Source organism: Trachemys scripta, chromosome 4 (assembly GCF_013100865.1).
Source record: "Trachemys scripta elegans isolate TJP31775 chromosome 4, CAS_Tse_1.0, whole genome shotgun sequence".
Taxonomy (NCBI): Eukaryota; Metazoa; Chordata; order Testudines; family Emydidae; genus Trachemys; species Trachemys scripta.
In genome coordinates, this window is record NC_048301.1 from 13,476,885 (window position 1) to 13,499,841 (window position 22,957).

Sequence of the window (22,957 nt, forward strand, 5' to 3'; positions counted from 1 at the left end):
GACTGGGGGCCTGATTCTCACTCACAGCACTCTGGTAGTGTAAACGGACTTTAAACTGAGTGGAAGTGTAACTTACGCCCACTTTAAGGGTCCTTTACACTGCCAGAGTTATGTAAAGGCACCTTAGCGTAAATGAGAATGAAGCCCTGGGTTTTATTAAATGATGCTTCAGATTTGACACATGCAGTTGTAAGATGGAGAGAAGGATTAAAGCTAAACGAAGTAGCCTAGGTTTCATTCCTTACAAACATTTAAAAATTAAACCTTGATCTATGTGTCTTATTTCTCAGGGTTTAAATAATCTGGTCATGCTGGACATGTATGGAAATCTAATTGTGTGGAAACAGGATAACTACCGATTGTTTGTAATATTCCATCTTCCATCTCTCAAAGCCTTAGATGGCACCGCAGTTGTAAGTTATACTATAGATCATAAGATTATTGTAGCTGTTGTTAAAACCATCTTTTTTACAAATCAGGATGGCATGGGCATGCTGATGATTTCTGACCCTTATTAACGCAATTACCGAATATTGTTTTAGTACATGTACCAAATCTGTAGTTTAAAATTAATTAGAGCATATGAACATTTCCATAATCTGTTCAATAAGAATATAGGCAACATTGATGGTATGAAGCTAAGGTGATGGTTGTGGAGACACTTTTAGTTTAAGCCCCGATTTTCAGGCACTTTTTTTTTTTTTAACTACCTTTTGGGCTGAAAATTTTCACTCCTACCTTCTTATTGTAGTTCTAGGTTTTCTTTAATATAACAAAATTCATTTTAAATGTCATTATACAGGAGACAGCAGACATCGAGGGTGCTAAAGATTTATTTGGTGGCAGACTTACCTGTGATATGATTGCAGAAAGACTAGGACATTCAGACTTCACTAAAATGCAAGAATTAAATTGGACAACCTCTACGATCAGGTGCAGTAATTTTCAAATGTGCACGGATATGTTACAAATAGCATTTAATATAATGGCTAGAAAAATATAACTAAAATCAGAGCCTAGGTTTAGATAATTCAGTTCATATGTGTCTCTGTATATGGGCAAAATCCTACTATACCATGCAAACAGCATGGAGGGGGCTTCAGCCAGTATTTCAGCCCATGTACTGGAGAGGTTGCCATGGGAGTCTGCATACCTGCAGAGGGGTAGATTTCACTTCCTCGAGCCCTCAGTTCTCATACTTCACACACTTAAAGTGTAACTACTCAGACTTCATGTGGGTGAAGTGGATTTTGTCTTTAACATAGGAATTATATCAACTCTGTATTATACACCTGAGAAAACAGCACAATGTATTTATTGTAGATTTTTATCAGGATGCTCCTGTAAAAGGAAGGTGTTAGATTTCTGGTGAGAAATGTAACATCAGTAGACCTGCTCAGGAAATCTGTGTCGCATGATACCTTTTTCTGTAATTATTTTCTTTATCCAATTCAGAACGGTGGATCTTGTACCAGCAGACCAGTTTAGAAATGTTTGTAATGTGAATTTACAGAACAACAATCTCATCTCTTTCAGTGGTTTAATCTTCTTGCCTAATGTCAAGGTGAGTTAATCACTCATTCTGTGCTTTTCTTTCCTATTTTTATAGTGACAGTAAGTATCTTCTCTCTTTATATAAAATTCTAAATTTCTTTACTCCTGCCTGACAGATTTCTTTTATAATAGAGCAAGGGGAAATCTTTATTACATTTCTTATATTATATACTAATTTATTAAATACAGCTTTCTAAAGTTATTTCAGTCAGCAGAATTCATACAGTACAGATGAGTCACAAAAAGACTAAAAACCACTTATTTAACCATGTGTTGAAATAAATTGACCACTAGCCTATCTATTGCATCAAGAATTTTTGAAGCCCTGAATACCATTGATTCAGCAACCGATCTGTTGTTAGCTCATTATCTGAATTTGAAAGAGCAGAGATATGTTGTAACAGGCACCTTTGCTACTATATTAGCAAAGCAGTGTTCTGTTTCATTTCATGTGGTTTGCTTTATGCAGATATTGTGTCTGAATTACAATCACATTGAATCAGTCCTGCCCAGACAAAAGCCTCAAAATCACTTAACAAACAGGCAGCAGTTGTACCAGAAAGTGACCTCTAGTGGCTATGGACAGCAAGGACCTTCAAAAGGAAGCAGGTACTGTCACATTTTAAAATGAACTTTTGTAATTCCTGTATTCTTTTGCTGAAAAAGGCAGTCCCTGAAGGACGACAAGCCTGGGATGCTCTCTTCTCCCCACCTAACTTGAGTGTCTTCTGGCAAGGAAGCCCGGTGGCCTTTTGCCACCCACTCAGGCATCTCTGACATCACTGGGAGCATCCAGCCGGTCTCTCTCCTAGGCTCTTTGGCTCACTTCTTCCATCCTCAGTTATTGGGATGGGAGGGGGACTGGCAGCGTAGGATTGCCCCCTCCCCACTCCCTTCAGGGGGGAAAGTGTGCTACTCCCAATCTACAACAGCAGTGGCTACTCCTTCAGCTGCCACTGACCCTTTGGGCTGGTCTACACTGGGGGGGGGGGAGATCGATCTAAGATATGCAACTTCAGCTACGTGAATAGCGTAGCTGAAGTCGAAGTATCTTAGATCGATTTGCCTTGGGTCCTCACGGCGCGGGATCGACGGCGCGGGATCCCCTGTCGACTCCGCTACCGCCGCTTGCTCCGGTGGAGTTCCAGAGTCGATGGGGAGTGCGTTCGGGGATCGATATATCGCGTCTTAACGAGACGCGATATATCGATCCCCAATGAATCAATCGCTACCCACCAATATGGCGGGTAGTCTGGATGTACCCTTTAACTCTGTGGCTCAGAGACACCCTAGAGTGCACTGACTTAGACTGAAGCACAAAGAAATTGAGTGAAGGTCAATCTCTGGCAGAGCCTGGAATAGAAAACAAGTGCTGCTTGCTCTATCCACCAGACAGTGTCTCTCTCATCAGCTTCTGGACCCACGGAAGTCAAACTAATTATCCCAGTCTTCTCTTCTCCCACTCTCCTTGTACAGCATTGCATAACTGGACAGATATATTATGGGGCTTGTTTGTCTTCCTCTCAAGCATTTGGTATTGATCACAAGCAAGTTATCTGACTCCATGGTCATTGGTTTGATTTGGTATGGCATGTTTATAGGTCTCTAATCAGGCCTATCAGAGACATTAAGTACTTGAAATCTTTAAAAGCTGTATAAAGTCCTGCTATCATATTGAATCACTGTAATCTTGATACTGAGGTAATAGTACACCTCTTTTGAGCCAAAACTGTGAAAACTCAGCTACTTTTAGACATGCAAGTATTCTGATAGCAGTCACAACCACTTATTAGAATCTGTGAACTCCATGCCCTAGTGACTGATTCATGCTACTATTTGTATAATAGAGTCAAGCAGTGCTTTCGCATATTCATCCAAACTTCCTTCTTAATATTGTGTCTAGTCAGAGCAGTCTTTTATCTGCCAATAATCCCGTCTCCTATCCCATCTCCTAAAAGAGCTCTTTTTCTCATCCCCTGCAGCAGAAATCCATACCGATTTTTTTTTTCTTTCTTTGGGCACCAACACATTAGGTCAGTTTATGTCCTGAAGAACTTTTTCAAATCAGCTTTCAGTTTGCATTTCTCATTTTTGCATTCTAACAGGACTGAAACTTCAGGAACATGTCAAGTTTCATTCAGTCAGGTCTTTACAACTTTGACAGTGTCTATAGCCAATTTCAGTCCAATCCCATCAGACAAGACTTGCCAAGCTGCTCCCCAGAGTTCCCTCCATGCTTTTAGGAAATATTATTAGTGACAGAGCAGCACAGAAAAATGTAAGATTTGGTCGTGTATATGTGTATTTCTCAAATGAGTGTCCAGCTCTTCCTACCTTCATTTTTTGTGTTCATTTGGCATATGTATGTGTTTATTTCTTGTCCCAAACTCTCCTCCTTCTCTAGGGCACATGATTAATTTAAGGAACAGTAAGATTCAGTTGGGAATGGGAAGCTTTGTACAAATGGCATGCGTTTGTTTTTAGTTCTTTTGGGGGGGAATAGGGTACTGGCTGAAATAGGCATGTGGCAATTCTTCAAAAAGGGTCATATTTTTGGAGTTTATTGTACCCTACCCCACACACATCCACATCATGTATTATTTGAAAGCTTATTTGATGTACACTAGGATCAGGTATGATGTGGAGCTGTGAAGTGGTGTCGTAAGGTTGTAGGCAAGGTGAAACAGTGATACCCAAAATAAGAAAGATGTCATTCTTTGCTCAGTTCCAAAAATATACTGCACTATGACTAGTTTTTATTAATTTCAGCACTATAATGTTCTGTTCTATTGATTAAAGCTGCCAAATGACAATGTATTCTAAGATTTTTATTGGTTTTGAATGGACAACTATTTTTTTTTTCAGAAATGATTAAGCCGTTTAGCCTGCAGCAAAAATGGCAAATATCAGCATTTTGCAGTATACTAACAATGTTTTCACATTGCATATTCTTAAATTAAAAAAGTGTCTCACAAGTGTTTACAAAAGCATTTCAACTGAAATGTTCTGACCAGATCTGTCTCGTACTGAAAGTTGTGCACCAGTAGCAGTAGATTGCTGACCAGTTTGTACTGCATAGTGGGTAGATATACATGTACGTTTATGTAGTTTTTAATTTGCAACTGCTATGTATACAGTACTAGCCTTTGAAATATTCTAGAAAACTAGCTTTTTAATTCAGTGACACTTATGCAAATGTAACCCTTCTGCCAGGTGGAGCCAGCAGCAACAAGGGCCAGGTTCAGTATCTAGGGGTTCCTTTTCAACAATACAACACAAAACCAGCTCAAGCCCCCACCCAGTAACCTGGGACAATTACACACCACCCCCTGGGCGCCTCTAAGAGGCAATACTTCCCCTCTCGCAAGCACAGAGTCTGAGGGTAGCAAAAACTTTTAATAAAAGGAGGGAAATGACTCAGTATTAATTTGGGAAAACACTGCAACTAGGGTTCATAAACAAACCATGAGCGAAAGACCCACCCCCAAGTAAGTTGGGCAGTGTCCTTTTCCCCTCCAGTTCATAAGTCCAGCAACCCAAAAGTCCCTTAAACATGCCCGTGCCTTCTCTGCACCCCACTCACAATTGCTGTCCTTGGCCAGTGCTTAAATTCTCTCTTCCAGCTGATTTGGTTCATAATTATTAGATTTGTGAAATTGGCTTTTTTAAAGCAATAAGTATATAATATATCACTGGTTTGAGCTTTATTCTGCACATAAGAGTGTAATCAAATCATGATCACTTGCATCTAAGCAGCTACTAATTTTAGTGGTTTAATGAGAATTCAGGTTGCTCTGCACCTTCGGGAATCATTCAGCTACCTATGTGATTGGGTCATGGGGCAGTGGCAAAGCTGAAATAAGAACTCAGGAGTTCCTGCCAGTGCCTTTCTCAATCTATCATCCCACACTCCTTCATTATGGTCATATGTTACAAAAACGAAGCTTTTATAAGTAAAGTAGTAAGATATTGCATGCTGCTGTTTGGTTTTGCCACACCATCACAGGGCTGTTGTGAGAATACAGCCAAAGGTTACATAAATATTTTACTAAATTTAACAGCAATTTCCTGCTGTTTCCATTATATGTATTCAGGCCTTTCGTGGGCAGAAGAGTGGTTTTCCATGTTTGTTTGATTTCCATGGTCTGCATCCAGTAAAACCTGGCCTACCTTCCATAAGCGCAGAAGTCTGTATAAAGCTATTGAAACTTCAAAAACTAGATTTCTTTTGGTGCTTTTTAGTCTTTCTGTAGTAGACAGGTATAATTTCTATTAAACCTGGACCAGTTAGTAAATTCCTGTTTACCTACATAAAGTGTCTATAACTGATGTTAATGGGAGAGAAATGCTTAAATTACTGTTTACAGGGGGAAATGTTTGGAAATTATCTGGCCTCATGTTCCTCCTTGCTTAATTGTTTTAGGGATGCAGGATTTGGTGAAAATCTGCCCCCAATCATGCAAAGTTTAGAAGTTCTTCATTTGGGCTACAATGGAATTAGTAACTTGGCCCAGCTACAGCTTAGTAGGCTAAAAAATTTGAAATTGCTGTTTCTACAGGGTAAGTAATAAGAGCATTTGCTTATATTTGTGCAGCCAGGATATAATGTTCTACAGGGAAGCTAACTTTGATTCCAGTCCTGCAAACACTGGCCAAGCTCAACTCAGCTATGGGGATGGCCTAATTTATGCCATTGGTTTAGGGTTCTTTAGGCGTAGTATAGTGTACCTCACCACACCCTCTCATAATCCCTCCCCAACCCTGACACACCCCTACATTGAAAAGAGAAGGGACAGCTAGTGCAGAAAGACGCCTCTGCCAGTTTTATGCCAGGGGGTATTCCCTTGTGCCAAAGAAATTCCTTGCTGGCTAATTGTGGCTAGAATCTGTCCCCTTTATGCCCTGGGGCTGAATCTCAGTTAAGAATCTCGCCCACAGCACTTACTGCAATGAGTAGCTCCATGCACATCACTGGGACTACTCAGGGTAGTAAGTGCTTGTAAGACTGGAACCATTAATTGAGAGAGCTCGATCCTAACAAATATGATACTGTGTCATTAAAATCCAGCTATTTTACAGCATTTGAACAGCCATGATGATTTGATCTTAGTCTTCTTCAGCAGCCTAACTATTAATTAGAAAGATAATTTGCTTTAAATAGAGATTAGCCAAGCAATTTTGGACAGTCAGATCTCTAGAAGCATGGGGGACCTTCCTTATAATATAAAGCAAGATAGTACTTCCCAAAGGAGAAAGTTCAAGGAGCAACACTGCAGTCACTGTAATGGTACAGAGAAGGCCCATTGGGCACTCAAATTCATCCTTTTCTGTAACTCAGTAACGAAGAGGCACTCTGTGTATTGGAAGGCAGTACATTTAAAATGAATCAGAAGAAATGCCTTTTTACACAGTGTATAGATAATCTGAGAAGTTCTCTACCACAGGCTGTTTTTGTTAAGGGTTGTTTTGTGCTACAATCAAATACCAACCGCATTTCATCTCATTTCCCACGTATAATCTTGGTTCATCAGGTAATGAAATCAGTCAAATCGAAGGACTTGAAGGTCTACAGCTTCTGCAGGAGTTGGTATTGGATCATAACCGTGTCAAAACAATTGCAGAGGGCTCGTTTGCTAGACAGACCTCCCTTTTGGCACTTCACCTAGAGGAAAACCGACTACGAGAACTGAACAATTTACAGCCTTTAGTAAAATTACAGAAACTTTTCCTGGGACTTAATAAAATTCAGGTAAAATATATTGGTGTTGAGACTATAGATTCAATGGGCCAGATATTGAGATCCTTATTCAGACAAAATTCTCATTACCTTCAGTGGTTTTGCCTGGGTAAAGACCCCTGCATTTGGCCAAAGTAAATAAATTTGGCTCCGAGGCTTTGAAATGTGATAGCATCTAACTTATTTTTTAACTTGTGAACAGGAATTGTCTGAACTGGAAAAACTTGAAGTTGTTCCTAGTCTTAAAGAGCTTTCAATATATGGAAATCCAGTGAGTATGTTACTTTGTATGATCATGTATACTAGATATATATTTAAGTTTATGTTGTGGGTAATTAACCTTTCTAATTCATTATAGTTGGGAATTTCTCCTTAATTAATTACTAAGTTCCAGTCACTTACTGTTTTGTAGTCCTAATATGGATGTTGATTTATCTCTTAGTGCCTGTCAGGTTGGTGATTTGAGTGCAATCATTCTTTTACATATTATTCTTTTCAGTGCTGCAAGGTAAATTCAGAAAGTGAATGGTGGTGAGCTGTCTTTTTAATGTTCCAAAACAAGTCAGGTCTATGAAATAGATCAAGGAATGTTAAAGGAGATCTGAACCATTTTTTATAGAATGTAAGAAGATGTTCCCTGATAATACTATTTATGCAGTGCCCTTCATGAAACGTCCATCAGGATTTTTAGGTTTGAATTTGTCTCTGGTTACAGTTGTTTGGCTTCTTCTCTCCTAGAGAACACAAAGTTTATAAGATTATAAAATAGACGTGAAAAACTTGTCCTCAACCATTTCCGCACTGAAGGTCCTGTGCCTTTGGTCCTACACATCTATAACTATGGATCCTGCCAACCCTTACGGACATGAGTGGGTCCAATCAGTCAAATACCGATTGACTTTAAAGGGGCAGGAGTGATCTGACTGAGACCACATGCTTGAGTAAGGATTGCAGGATCTCAGCCTAATGTAATTTGCCTTATAACGAGCACACTCAAAAGCAGCATCAAACAAAACCTTTTCAGTTGTGAATTTAAAACAGAAATATATTTATTTTCTAATAGGAAACGATAAATGTAGCTCTAAATACCAGGGCTTGATCCTCAGCACCTGCAACTTCCTTTGGTATCACTGGAGTTTATAGCGTCAGGCTTCTCAGGAGATACTCGCAGGATCAAATTACAAAAGCCAGAGTCTTAAAGGTCTCTGCATTTATTTTTACAGTTAGTAAATCTGCAGACTTTGACCTTAAAAACAAAATCAGCTAGGGACACAGAGGAAAACATGTCAGGTTGCTGTTTAGGTCCAGTACTAGTAGGTATGCTACAATGCTATCAAATCAATGTGCAACGTCTCTGGTAGCCAAGGAAGACATTTGAAAATGGGATCATATGGTTAAATAAAACAGGCACAGGAGAACAGTAATAGCAGCTTTCTTTATCAGCTGCAATCTAGTAACAGAACAGACTATCAGTAGGTGTAAACATTGCAAGGGGCATTTTAGGAACGTTATATTTACCTTTTACAAAGCTTAGAATTCATATTGATCAGCAGTAACCGTTATACGCCAAAATACACTACTGGTAAAGTCACACCTATCAAAGACGAGGCCTGTAGCCTGCCAGGTCACTTGTAGGTGACAGGTAAGTCACAGTTTTTCCAGTGTTAGTGCTTTTAAAAGTGTAAAGCAGCTCCTTGGCTGGTTAAAGTTATTATCGCTCCATTGATTTCAGTGTGGCTATGACAATTTACACCAACTGAGGATCTGCCCCAATATATTTTATTTTATACCCTTTAAGATATAAAAATAAGAATATTGAGTAGAGAAACATACATGACCACCAAAAATGGGATTCCTTTAGGCCACTAAAGGGCAAGTCTGGTGGGAGTTGCATGACAGGCAGAGTGAATGCTAGAGTGTTGCATCAAGCAACCGCTGGATAGTCTGAAGTGAGTTTTGACTTTACCAAAGCTTAATTTACTAATGTACTCTAGTGTTCTTTACACTGGTTTTGGACCATTCAGAATCTGCTATTAAAATGCTGAGACACTATCGGTAGTTTTTATAGCACAGCAATAAGAGTTCTCACCTCTGGGTTCTATTCTGGTCTATGCCACTGAGTCACTATGTAACTATGAGCAAATCTCTCGGGCCAAATTTTCAGTTTGACCTCAACCATGCCTTGATTTTGCTAGTGCAAATTTGTGGACACAAATAATTTCAGGCCCATTTTTTGGACTTCTGTTTATTTAGACCTGCAGTCAGGACCGGCTCCAGGCACCAGCCGAGCAAGCTGGTGCTTGGGGCGGCAGATTGAACGAGGCGGCATTCCAATCCTAGGCAGGGCCGGATTAACTTTTTGGGGGCCCGGCGCCAAACATATTTGTGGGCCCCCATTGGGGAAATAGGGCATGTGATGGGGGGCGGTCCGCAGAGCGAGAGGCCAGTTGGGGGCAATGAGACGCAGCACAGCAGAAGTGGCCCCACTCAGCCCAGCACAAGGGCACTATTTACAAACCCCAAACTGTTAGACGCACACTGGCCCGCCCAGCCCTGCGCTGCCAGCGTGCCCCTTCCATATTGCCCCCTGCCCAGTGTCCTGCTCTTATTCCAGTGCCCCTCACCCAGAGACTTCCGCCACAGATCCCTATGCCCAGCACCCCCTGCCTAGAGACCCCTCCCGCTGACATCCCACCACAACTACACAGCACCCTGCACACCATACCCCCTCCCCAGCTCCCCCACCCACAGATCCCCTACTGTCCAGCACCCCCTTCACAGTCCCACCATCACAGCTGTACAGTGCCCCATATTCCTGAGGGAAATCTGCATCAAATTCTGTGCATAATATTTTAAAATTCTGATTTTTTTTTTTTATAATAAATAAATGTGGAAGCTCCACCATGGCAGTGGGGAACACAGGCCACTGCCTGCATGGAGGTGGGAGATCACCCTGCAGCCTTCCCCCTCCCCTGGGACAGGGACTTGGCAGTGAGACTGAACCTGACCCTGACTCTGACACAGCACAAGGACCAGGTCTGCCACAGAAACACCCTGGGGCCCTGCCCCTTTTGTGCCAGGCTCACCAGATGCGGGCAGGGAGGCTCAGCCCAGCAGCAGGATCCAAGTGCAGAGGGACTTAGTGTGGGGGATCCAGATGGGGATAAGAGGGTTCGGTGGGGGTAAGAGTGTTCTGTGGGGGGGAAGTCTGGGTGCAGGCAGCTCAGTAGGGGATCTGGATGCACAGGGAGGTGCCAGGTGCAGGGGCAATGGAAATCTGCAGGGGGGACCAAGTGAAAGTGGTTGGAGCTCAGCGGGGTGAGGTGGGGAGTCTGGGTGCAGGGGAAGTGGGGTTGTTGTACTTAAAGTACTGCACAGGATCTTTTCAGGGGGAATAAGGCAAACGCCACATTCATTGGTAATACATGCATCAGTCAACACTGTATCATATGCATATGATCTATATTACACTCATGCACTCACATACTCCAGCTTGTTGTTGTTACCAACTAGTTGCTCCTCTTAACTTCACTGGCCAGATGAGTTAGATAGGGGAGGGGTGGAGCCGGGCTTCTGCCAATCTGGATCAATGCTCCGATGTTGACAAAACCCAGGGTCCTCTGCAAGACACCTCACATTTATAGCAGCTTCCCTCTCATGCAAATCTATACCAGATTCAAAATCTGTGTCCGTTGGTCCTTTGTGCTGCTTCCTTCTGGGTGTTGTCCTAATACTGTTCAAAGAGGTTGTTTCCCATCCCATGCCCCTTCCTTCCCCACTGCCTCTGTCCCCCTGCCCATCATGGGCACTCACTGTTGTACAAGATGAAGGGTGGCTCCCAGCACACAGAAGGGAGCTCAACCAGCACTAGGACCCAGAAGATGGTGTGTGTCCAGCTGCAAAGTCCGGGGAGCTGAGCAGCACCTTCTTTTTTCAGCCTGGCTGTGCAGCTCTGCAGTCAGAGTAGGTCTGGTCATTCCACCCCCCTCCCCAAGACCCCATCCCCACCTCTTCTCTGCCTCCTCTCCCCAGGTGAGCATGCTGCGGCTGTGCTCATCCCCCGCCCTCCTGCCAGCAAACAGCTGATCGGCGGCAGGGAGGGGGAGGGCTGGAAGGGAGCAAGCTGTGAGAAGAGGCGGGGAGGGGGAGCTTGGCTGCCCTACTGCAGCAGGAGCCTCAGTGCCAGGAGCACCAAACTTCTGCCCCCCACAGGAGAGAGCGGGGGGTGGAGAAGAGTGGGCCTGGTCGGGGCCCCCCTGGAGTGTGGGCCCGGCTCCATGGAGCCAGTGGCTCCATGGTAAATCCGCTACTGATCCTAGGGCGGCACGGCCGCTTTTTTTTGTTTGTTTGTTTGTTCTGCTGCAGCTGCCCTGTAGGGGGCGGAGGACAGGAGCGCCCTGCAGCAAGCCCGGCAGGGCAGTCCTCGTCCTTCCCTCCCCGCCGATCAGAGCGGAGCCCTCCTGGCAGGCGGCAGGCGGTGCAGCGTAGCGGGAGGGGCCGCGTGGCAGCGCCCCGCTGTAGCCCTGGCCGCCCTCTTCTCTCTCTCTCCTGCCCGCTCCCTCCCCCTCCCCCCCGCTAGCTCCCTGCACCCGCGCTCCGGCGCACAGATCACTGGGGTTTTTTTTTTTTTTGCTTGGGGCAGCCAAAAAGCCAGAGCCGGCCCTGCCTGCAGTTTAAAGCACTTTGCAAATGATCTAAATTGTGGATGCAAATAATTCAGGCACAAAATTATTTACACGTTTATTTGCACCTACAGTTTGGGCTTATAAAAATTTAAGGTCATGAGCTAAAAATTTGACCTTTACTTTATTTTTGCCTCAGTTTTTCTCTCTACAAATATGTATACCTACAAAAATCCTTTGAGATCCTTGGATGAAACACACTGTAAAAAGTGAAAGGTATTATGATTTGTTTTTTTAAAAAAATGTGCTAACCATAAAAGCCACAGTAGTGGTATTAGAATGAGTCCTGCAGAATTTTGAGCAGGTGCTTGAACCTGGAATGGTGGCAAAAATTTTCTGTAGACTCTACTGTTGTTTATTTGTGTTACCTTGTTAATAGAGATAAACCCCTCAAAGAGTTGAGATTTGACCCTGTAGACAATGTGCTGGCTGTGTTTTGTAGCAGGGTGGAAATGCCATTTCTTCAAATACGTTTCCTGGAGTTGTGAGATTTTTCAAACGTTCTCTATTAGAGCAATGTAAAAAGGGGAAATGGATGAGATTCTGAAATGGATGAAAACCCAGCAGAATCAATTCCAGCAAGTTCAGGCAGTAGCCCAGGAAAAGCAGAAAAAAACCTGGGTGCAATTTATGAAGGAGCAGGAAGCCCAACAGGAAGTGCAGGAAGCCAAGCAACATTAACTCCTACCCAAACTTTCTCTCCAGACTTGGCTGTTTGTGGCATTCCTTCCTTAGAATTGCATAATTCCAAACCCTAAAACCCTCATTCAGAGGGATACTCTCACCTCTCATGTCCAAGGTGGTGTTAACAAGGTACACCCGCTACCATGAATCAGCAAGCATCAGTTAGCATCTGTCAGCAGGGTTCAGACACTAGGGTGGACTAACAGGAGAACCCTATTTACAGACCCTCAGATAACATATTTATCTTTCCTCTTTCAATCCTATTTTGTGCTAAATTATAGAATATAATTTTTATGTCCTCTTCTGTCCATAACACTGCGTGGGACAGGAACAGAGCATGGTCATCTCCATTCATTTTTGGCTTTGTGGTTTGGTTCAGACATTTATTCTTGAGGCAAGTTATTCCCAGGTTATCCTTCTGGATCAGGATTCCATTTTTAGGATAACTTATGTTCTCTCTCCTCAGGTTACTCGCAAGATGTCCCATCGTCCACTGCTTGTGTTTCGATTGCCCAACCTGCAAGTGTTAGATGGAATGACAGTGAGCACGGAGGAGAGAGCAAGAGCTGAGCTTCATTTAATAGAACAACAAGTAAAGCAAAATTCAACATTATTAGAGTCAAACTGAAATCTTAGAACTTTGAAATGAAAAGTTAGATACAGAAGGTCCTCTCTTTTAATGAAGGATTGTTTTCACATACACCATTATGCATTGTCCAATTCAGTCTCAAGTAACTTCCGCCACTTCACTTGATCAGAGGGGTAGCCGTGTTAGTCTGAATCTGTAAAAAGCAACAGAGGGTCCTGTGGCACCTTTAAGACTAACAGACGTATTGGGAGCATAAGCTTTCGTGGGTAAGAACCTCACTTCTTCAGATGCAAGACTGAAGCTTATGCTCCCAATACTTCTGTTAGTCTTAAAGGTGCCACAGGACCCTCTGTTGCACTTCACTTGAGAGGCTATTGCATAATCTAACACTGTCAGGAAATTTGTCCAGATATTCAGCCTAAATTTAACCTTAATTAGTCCCATTGCCCCTAGTTTTACGCACCTTTACTATTCTAATAATGCCTCCTTCCACCCTCAGATATTTGTAGAATCTTAGCATGATGCTCTCTACTTTGTTGTGTAGATTCTCTTAATCTTTCCTCCTAAAACAAATCTCTAGTCCTTTATCATTTTTGATGCTTTCCCTATATTCCCTTCAATTTGTAAATGGCTTTCTAGTAATGAGATGCACAGAAATGAACACAGTACTCCGGGTGCTTTTATACAGCATCGTATAGACAAGGGCTAAGATGAAGAAATCGGGTCGCCACTGAATTTCATAGTCACTTGGGCACCCAACTAATTTAGGCTCCTTTGAAAATCTTAGTCTGGGACTATTACTTTCTACTTCCTGACGACAATGGCTCTGCACATGCTGTCCAAAATTGCATTGGCCTTTTTTGCTACCAGAGGCATCACAAACTGGTACCTATTTTGCTCTTCACTATTACCCTTAAATCTCTTGCCACCCATGACAGTCTTAAATCTTTTTTCAGAGAAAAACAGGGGTTAGACTGTCTTATTTTGTTTGGTCTGCCTCTCTTATTTATAAGATACACTTAATCTTGACATTGTTATTTGGTGAGCCCTTTAGTACAATGATCTTGCCTCTTATTTAACAATATAACTGTGCTCAAGTTAAGACTCGATGATAGTATAGCTCAAACAGGTTACAGGCTTGATGCAGAAATTACTGAGCGAGGTTCTGTGGTTTGTGTAGGTCAGACTAGATGATCACGATGGTCCCTTCTGACCTTAACATCTATGAATCTAAGAGAAATGAAATGTGGATTTCAGATGCAGGCTTGATGGGCCAAAACCAGGCTTTGTGTAAGGAGGTATAACTCCATTCATTGTCGTGGAAGGAGTTACGACCACTTATAGCAAGGCTGAATTTGGACTGATATGTTCAGGGGTGTATGGAGGCCTTTTGCATGGAGAGAAGTGTATTTATGTGGAACTTACTAATTGCATCCTTCATCAGATACTTTTCTAAAAAGTTCCAGGAAAATCCAATGTTATTACCAGTACAATATTATTACCATGATACAATATTGATAGTGACAATGACTTCCACACAAATGTACTGTCCTCTTTGGTTCTGATAATACCAGACTGATATTGCTTCCATCAAGCTTTTGATACAGCAAAGTGACAGGAACAGGACTTGCCATAGGAGGGTCCATTCGCACAGCCTCTGTCATCCTCCTCATTGGATCAGTCCAAGGTCCCAGACTCATCTTCCCTATTTCCAGAAGACTTTAAGTCTTACTAAGACCTTCTAAGGAGGATGGCTGCAGAAGCTTTGGGCATCCAAACTTAGTTTGTCCAAGAGAATACTCAAACTTTTGGACATTCTTCAGTCCTCAGCCCCTGGGAGGGTTGCACTCCCTATAAATGAACCTCTCTGGGAGCCAGTGAAGACCTTGTGGCACATGCTAGCTTCCTTAGTTCCCTTGACTAAACATGTGGGCAAGCAGTACTATGTCCCCATTCAAGGCTTTGAATATTTCTCCTCTCTCCCGGGTCCAAACTCCCTTGTGGTTACTGCCACAGACAAGAGGACACTCCAGGGAAGACACAAATTGATGCCCAAAGAGAAAAAGGCCAAGAGACTGGATTTAATGAACAGAGAGATTTATTTCGCCTTGTCTCTCCAAATGTGCATAGCTAATAAGAGGCTCTTTTATCTAAGTATGATTTTGTGAACTGGAACACATTTGCCAAATTCACCAACAGACTGCCAGAAGATGCGAAGGAGAAATGTAAGGTTTTCCTGGTAGAGGGCTACCTAGTAGCCAAGACATCACTCCAGCGGGCGCTTGATGTAGCAGACACTTCTTCCAGGATTATGGCCTCAGCTGTAACAATGAGAAGAGCCTCCTGGATACAGCACTCCAGCATAGCCCTTGAAGTTCAACAGGATATAGCAGACCTCCCCTTTGATAGGTGGTTTCTGTTTTCTGAGAAAACCAGTGAGACTCAATGCTTATTTAAAGACTCTCATGTTACATTACGCTCTTTTGGGGGGAGGGGAGATCTGTACCCCAGCCATCCAGAGATGGCAACACAGGGGTCCGCAACGATATGCTCAATACTTCCAGCAGTATTTCAGGCACCTTGCCTATTCTAGGCAGCAGGCCTTTGCAAAGAGGAGGCATCAATAACAGAGGAGGTGGTTCTCTGGTTCCATCTCTAACCAGCCAGCTCATCCTCTATCAGCTTTGGGCAAAAAGCCCTTTTTGACTTTTGCCTCCAGGACAGCATTCTAACCACCAGCAATCTCCCTCTCGTATCTCCTTTCTCTGGGGACAGACTGTCCCACTTTTGCTATGATTGGGAAACCATAACTGGAGGCAAATGGATCTTAAGTACTTTGAGAGTGGGACATACTATCCAATTCCTCCCATCCCTTTTCAGGGATCCATCTAAAAAATTGTTACTTCATCAAGAACTTCAAAGGTCATAGAAGAAGTCCTTCTTCAAAATTGGGGGATGGTGTTTTATTCCCGGTAGTTTCTGATCTCCCAAGTGAAAGGCGGGGTCTGAAACCCATACTTGATCTTTGAAATGGCAACGTGTACGTCATATATATTAGGTTTTGTATGGTCACCCTAGTGACCCTCCTCTCTCACCCGCCCCTTGTTAGAGCACAATGATTGGTTTGCTGCCCTCAGTCTTCAGGACACCTACTTCCATATGGCACTGTTGCCGAGCCACAGGAAGTTGCTGAGACTTGTAATAGCAGACCAACATTAGCAATACACAGTACTCTCCTTTTGCCTGTCCTCTTCCTTGCATGTATTCACCAAATGCCATATGTCAGGCAGGAGGGAATGTCTCCCGTAACGGCACTATTCACTTGTGCAGGGCAAATCGGAAGACCAAGTCCTTAGTCATGTCCAACTTATACCATGGCTCTTTGACTATCTGGAACTCATCCTATACAAATGAAAATCCACATTAGTTCCAACACAGAAAATAGAGTTCATTGGATCCCTACTCGACTCCACAAGTTTGTTAGCTTTTTTCCTGAAGGAGTGGTTTCAGACGATTCACCAGCTATGCCTGTGCTCAAATCTTGCCCCCTCTCCACAGTCTGAGTATGTTTGAAGTTGCTGCTCCACATGGCCCCTTGTACTTATGTCATTTGGCATGCGAGCTTGTCTCCATTCTCTTCAGGGAAGATTAAGATTGGTTTAAACACCCAAACTGTCATTCTTTGCACATGCTAGTTTAGGTGCCTCTGGCAGTCCTGGCATCCCTAGAGCAGCAGACGGATCAGAGCAATGTTTGTGCAGTTGTACATTTTGCTCATGTCCTCCCCTCCCTGCCCCCAAACACAGCCATCGTTACGTTTGTCTCGATGATAGGCTGATGTGCACATCTGGGGACACTGAGAGCCCAACCTTTGTGGAAAGAACAGGAGACATAAGAACGGCCATACTGGGTCAGACCAAAGGTTTGTCTAGCCCAGTATCCTGTCTTCCGACAGTGACCAATGCCAGGTGCCCCAGAGGGAATGAACAGGTAATCATCAAGTGATCCATCCCCTGTCGCCCATTTCCAGCTTCTTGCAAACAGAGGCTTGAGACACCATCCCTGCCCATCCTGGCTCATAGCCATTGATGGACCTATCCTCCATGAATTTATCTAGTTCTTTTTTGAACTCTGTTATAGTCTTGGCCTTCACAACATCCTCTGGCAAAATGTTCCACAGGTTGACTTTGCGTTGTGTGAGAAAATACTTCCCAATATTCTGTTAGCTTTTCTGAGTGCCACTGCACATTGAGTGGATATTTTCAGAGAACTCTCCACAATGACTCGAAGATCTTTCTTGAGTGGTAACAGCTAATTTAGACCCCATCATTTTATATGTATAGTTGAGATTATGTTTTTCAATGTGCATTACTTTGCATTTATCAACACTGAATTTCATCTGCCATGTTGTTGCCCAGTCACCCAGTTTTGAGAGATCCTTTTGTAACTCTTCACAGTCTGCCTGGGACTTAACTATTGTGAGTAGTTTTATATCATCTGAAAATTTTGCCACCTCACTGTTTACCCCTTTTTGCAGATCATTTATAAATATGTTAAATAGGACTGGGCCCAGTGCAGACTCCTGGGGGACAGTACTATTTACCTCTCTCCATTCTGAAAGCTGACCATTTATTTCTACCTTTGTTTCCTATCTTTTAACCAGTTACCAATCCATGAGCGAACCTTCCCTCTTATTCCATGACTGCTTACTTTGCTTAAGAGCCTTTGGTGAGGGACCTTGTCAAAGGCTTTCTGAAAGTCTAAATACACTATATCCACTGGATCCCCCTTGTTCACATGCTTGTTGACCCCCCCCTTAAAGAATTCTAGTCGATTGGTGAGGCATGATTTCCCTTTACAAAAACCATGTTGACTATTCCCCAACAAATTATATTCAGCTATGTGTGACAATTTTGTTCTGTACATACCATGCTACATATCAGTTTTCTAAATCTTTGAGCAATTTACGTTTGCCACCCCTTTCTCCTTCTCATCAGGGAGCTTTTCCATTCATGTATTTACCAACAATACAACAGCAATGTATTATGTGAACAAGCAGGGAGGAACTCAGTCCAGTCAGCTCTATCAGGAAGCAATTAAGCACTTTTGCATCAAGGAAGACATTGTCCCGATGACCGCTCACTTACCTGGGTCCCAGAATCAGCTGGTTGACCACCTCAGCAGGAATTTCTCCAGAACTCTCAAGTGGTCTGTGAAGAACAGCATCTTGAGGTCGATTTTCAGGGCCAGGGCATTCCATCTGTTGACCTATTTTCAACAAATGACAACAAGAAATGCTCACAATTTTGCTCTCGAGTGGGTCAGTCCCTGCTCTCTCACTGATGCCTTCTAACTGAGCTTGGGGTTTGTGCTAATCTCTGCCTTCCCTCCCATTCGGCTCATTCCTCAGGTCTGTCTCAAACAAACAAGATCACGCCACACTAATACTCATTGTGCCAGCCTTATCGAGGTAATGTCAGTTCTCTGATCTACTCAGTCTATCAGTCCAACCTCTGAGTCTTCTTCCCCTCCTTCCAGATCTTCTGTCAGAACATTGTGGTCAGATGTGGCATCCAGATCTGGGCAGCCTGTACCTCATGGCGTGGATGCCGAATGGTTAGATCAAGCAGAAGAGAGCTGTTCAGAAGCAGTCCAAGTTGTGCCTGTTGAACAGTACAAACCAATGCACTGGATCAAACCTGGTTGGCCAAATGGAAACACTTCTCAATCTGGCCTGCTGGTCAGGGAATTCAGCCAATGGAAGCCCAGATTCAGAATGGTTTAGAGTACCTGTTGCACCTTCAATTGTCAGACCTTTCTCTCAGCTCTGAGGGCCCACGTAGCAGTGGTTTCAGTGTTTCAACCCCTGATCCAAATAAAGGTTTTGTTTTGTTTTTTCCAACTCTGTGGTAGTTAGGTTTCTGAAAGATGTTACTCGCCTCTTCCCTCTAATAAAGAACACTGTCCCTTTTGGGACCTTAACACTGTGCTCACTGCCCTCATGGGTTCCCCGTCGAGCCTAAACTACGCTCTCTCTCTCTCTCTCTCTTTGACAAAAGATGACCTTTCTTATTGCACTAACATCTGTCAAAAGGGTAGGTGTACGTCAGGCACTGGTGGTAGGACCTCCATATACCCCGTTTTTCAAAGGCAAAGTAACCTTAAGGCCACATCCAAAATTAACCAAAATGGTAACAAGCGATTCATCTCAACCAAATATTATACTTGCCTCTCTATTTTCTGAAGCCACAGTCAAATATAGGTGTCTGTGCTGTGTGTCATTCCGATGGAGGAAAGTCTGTTTGAAAATTTGTTGATTTAGAAGCTTGAAAATTATGATTTGGTCCGGAGTCTGCATGCCACATGTGCAGCAGATTGCGTAGCTTTACGTCTCCTGGTTGTCCGGTGTCAATCATTTTGTTGTAGTAAACCATAATGAATTTTTATTAAAAATATATGATGTTATTGCAAGAAATGCTCCTAACGTAGACTGTTTTTTGTATTTTATCCTATAAAACATCCAAGAACTTCCAGGGATCTCAGTGGCTCCAGGACTCTCCTCCCCTCCCACTGAAAGTTCCCCACCACCACCACCATTGAAATCTGAGACTACTGACTATCTTGCTGCCCAATGTAATCTTAATATTTCCTTATGCTCCCCCACCAGTCGGTCTGTATCCACCTGTTGCCTTACACTTGGATTGCAAGCTCTGTGGAACAGGGAGCATATTTTCATTTGTGTTTGTACAGTGCCTAGCACAGGGGGAGCCTGATCCATAGCTGGGCCTCCTAGGGGCTACCCCTATACGAATAATATCAGTATGGTCCAAATAGGAGACTGAGCCAACGTGCATCCCTTTGTCCTTATGGTCCTGCTAGTTACCTCGAGCCATGTAGTGAGAATTCTTTGGTTCCATTGCAGACTGGTGATTTCACATCACTGGGTGCACTTTCTTCAGATCTTTGTTTAATTGATCCATTATTTTCCTGCTGTCCAGAAGGTAGTACACATCCATCCCTACCACAACATCTGTGTAAAATAGTGAGGAGAGCTGGGTTCATTTCCCAGCTCTGCCACTTACTTGCTATGTGGCTTTATATTGGACAAAAGATTTTAACCTCTTCATGCCTCAGTTTCCCTGTTTATAAAGCACAGTAACACCACTTTCTCACCTGGGTAAAGCATTTTGAAGTCTATGGATAAAACACTAAGTAGTCAGCATTATTATAGGCATCATTAGTCAGCTTTTATTGCCCATTAGTCCAACTTTTCCCCAAACACCTCCGTACCATGCTGTCCCTTATGTATGAGAGGCACTCTCCATAACATCTACAAAGCCATTCTACTCCAATATTCTCCTTTAAACACAACTCTGCCAGGATACCTACAAAACACGTGACCATGGCTAAGCAGTTGCTGTGACCCCTGCTTACACTAATCCTAATCATCTCACTGTTGCCTTGTGCTCCCCATCTGCTTGTAGTAATTACCCGTTCTCTCATCATACATTTAGACTGTAAGCTCTTGGGGGCAGAAACAGTCTTTTTGTCATATGTGTATGACATGCTTTATTATGATAAGGCTCTCTTGGTGCTACTGCAATACAAATAATGAAGGTGTCAATTTAATAAAGGTGTAATTGCTTTCCCTGATATTAAATTAATGGAGATATCCCATCTCCTAGAACTGGAAGGGACCTTGAAAGGTCATCGAGTCCAGCCCCCTGCCTTCACTAGCAGGACCAAGTACTGATTTTGCCCCAGATCCCCAAGCGGCCCCCTCAAGGATTGAACTCACAACCCTGGGTTTAGCAGGCCAATGCTCAAACCACTGAGCTATCCCTCCCCTCATGTTGGGTAACATTGATAGTAAATCACACTCAATCCAGATATGCCAAATTCCCTGTATATCAAGCTCTACCTTAAACCTGACCTTGCAAACACGTGCTATCACAGACCCCCTTATGGATACGCTAGCATGCCAATTTGTAGGATCAGGGCCTTCGTGAGTTACTTTGCTAGTGAACACATTTTTGCCACTTGAAGCCACAGTCCTTGTATACAAGAGTTCAAGGCACTTGTGGATTGAGTCACTGAATGTGTAAATGTTTTATTTCAAAACTGACCTGTATTCTTATACATTGGACATCACTTAAATAAAAAACATAGCAGGATTAGCAAAGCAAGAGACGTATGTTAAGGCAATATCTTTAGAGATATCTCTGTATTATGTTAAGGTTCAATGAAGATGTTATACCTAGTTAGCTAGAACAGAACTGAGCCATTATCTCATTAGGTCATTGAAGTGGAACAACACAAAAGATTTTTCAAGTTTGTCGGTTGCATTTTAGTTGTGTTTTTGTTAGAAAGTAAGCCGTGAAACCGTATGGTGTCATTTAAGTGGAAAAAATGCTTTTGATGTTAAACTTCAAAAGAAATTTTCTCAGCAGAAAGTAGGTTAGCACCTTATTTATTACTACTTTAGGTTGTTGTTGGAACGCTCTGTACATAGTATAGGATTCTTTTTTGTCTTTATGCTTATATTTATCTCCTGTAGTTCATGCTTTTCACTGTTGAATTGGAGATGGTTTTAATGATAGACAATCAGTCAATTTACATGCATATTTTATAGGGTTTTTTACAATTTATTTCTGCATTTAAAAACAATAGTAAATTTCTTTTAACCAGACAAATGAGCACCGACTTATACTCAGCATAACATCAGACACTAAGATTTTACTTATGAAACAATATACATAGATTTATTTACGAATTGGTTGGTATGGTATTAGAAATATCTTTCCAACATTGCAATTTTACAGGCCCTCTGTTGCTCATCAGTTCACACATTAGATGTATTCTTTTTTTATTAATGGCTCCGGTGTGCTATTGTTGCTTAGCTCCCAAAGTGCTCCCCAAACTTTATCAATCCCCAGATTTTGTAAACATTTATAATCGTTAATCCATTCGGCATGCACAGCTTCTATTTTTGTGCTACAGTTCAACTGGCAACTAAAATAGTTAAATCTCAAGTCAGTAACAGTAGACTGACTGCCCGATCCTATAATCCTTTACATAAAGTTTTCCGATTGACATTATTATGATGAATTATTTGTATCACAGTAGTGCCTAGAGGCCCTGAACAAATTGGAGCTCCATTTTGCTTGGTGCTAACACAGAGACAATCCCTGCCCCAGAAATCTTACAATCTACGTTGACAAGAAAAAGGGTGGGAGAAGGAAAATATTATTCCCATTTGAAAGCCAGAAACAAAGAGGTTATCTGACTTGCCCAAGGTCACATAGGTTCCTGGTTCTGTTATGGACTCCAACAGAGTTCTCTTCAGTCCTAGTCCAGTGTCTTAATCACATGACCAAAGACTCCCCTCAAAGACTGTTTTAGTAAAGTATTATTTGTGTATAAGGGTTTTTAGGATCATGCCCTAATACAGTACCTATGCAGCTTATGTATTTTGCCTCAATACCAAACTGAGACCTATTTACTTGCCTTTTGTTTTATTATGTAGGGAATCCCAGTTGCAAACTCCCCTATGGACTCTGGATTTCCTGGATTACCAATTACCTTTTCAAAACATCCTCCTGTAAGAGTAACAAATGTGAATCTGCTTGAAGGAATCAACCATTTATTTGGATCTGACCTCATGCTTCCTCATGTACTTGAAGATCCTTTACAGAATGAGGCAAATAAATG

The 22,957-nt window shown here is 42.6% G+C and overlaps 1 protein-coding gene across 4 annotated transcripts in view; it reads left to right on the forward strand.

Annotated features, from left to right (window-relative positions):
- Window positions 1-22,957, forward strand: part of LRRC9 (leucine rich repeat containing 9) — a 97,305-nt gene that overhangs the window by 59,280 nt on the left and 15,068 nt on the right. For all 4 annotated transcript variants that reach the window (XM_034768450.1, XM_034768447.1, XM_034768451.1 and 1 more), the window contains exons 23-31: window positions 291-413; window positions 803-933; window positions 1,456-1,564; window positions 2,024-2,163; window positions 5,978-6,114; window positions 7,086-7,303; window positions 7,494-7,562; window positions 13,124-13,249; window positions 22,773-22,956. In XM_034768450.1, the coding sequence (XP_034624341.1) occupies window positions 291-413; window positions 803-933; window positions 1,456-1,564; window positions 2,024-2,163; window positions 5,978-6,114; window positions 7,086-7,303; window positions 7,494-7,562; window positions 13,124-13,249; window positions 22,773-22,956 (1,237 nt within the window). The remainder of the gene's footprint in view (window positions 1-290; window positions 414-802; window positions 934-1,455; window positions 1,565-2,023; window positions 2,164-5,977; window positions 6,115-7,085; window positions 7,304-7,493; window positions 7,563-13,123; window positions 13,250-22,772; window position 22,957) is intronic.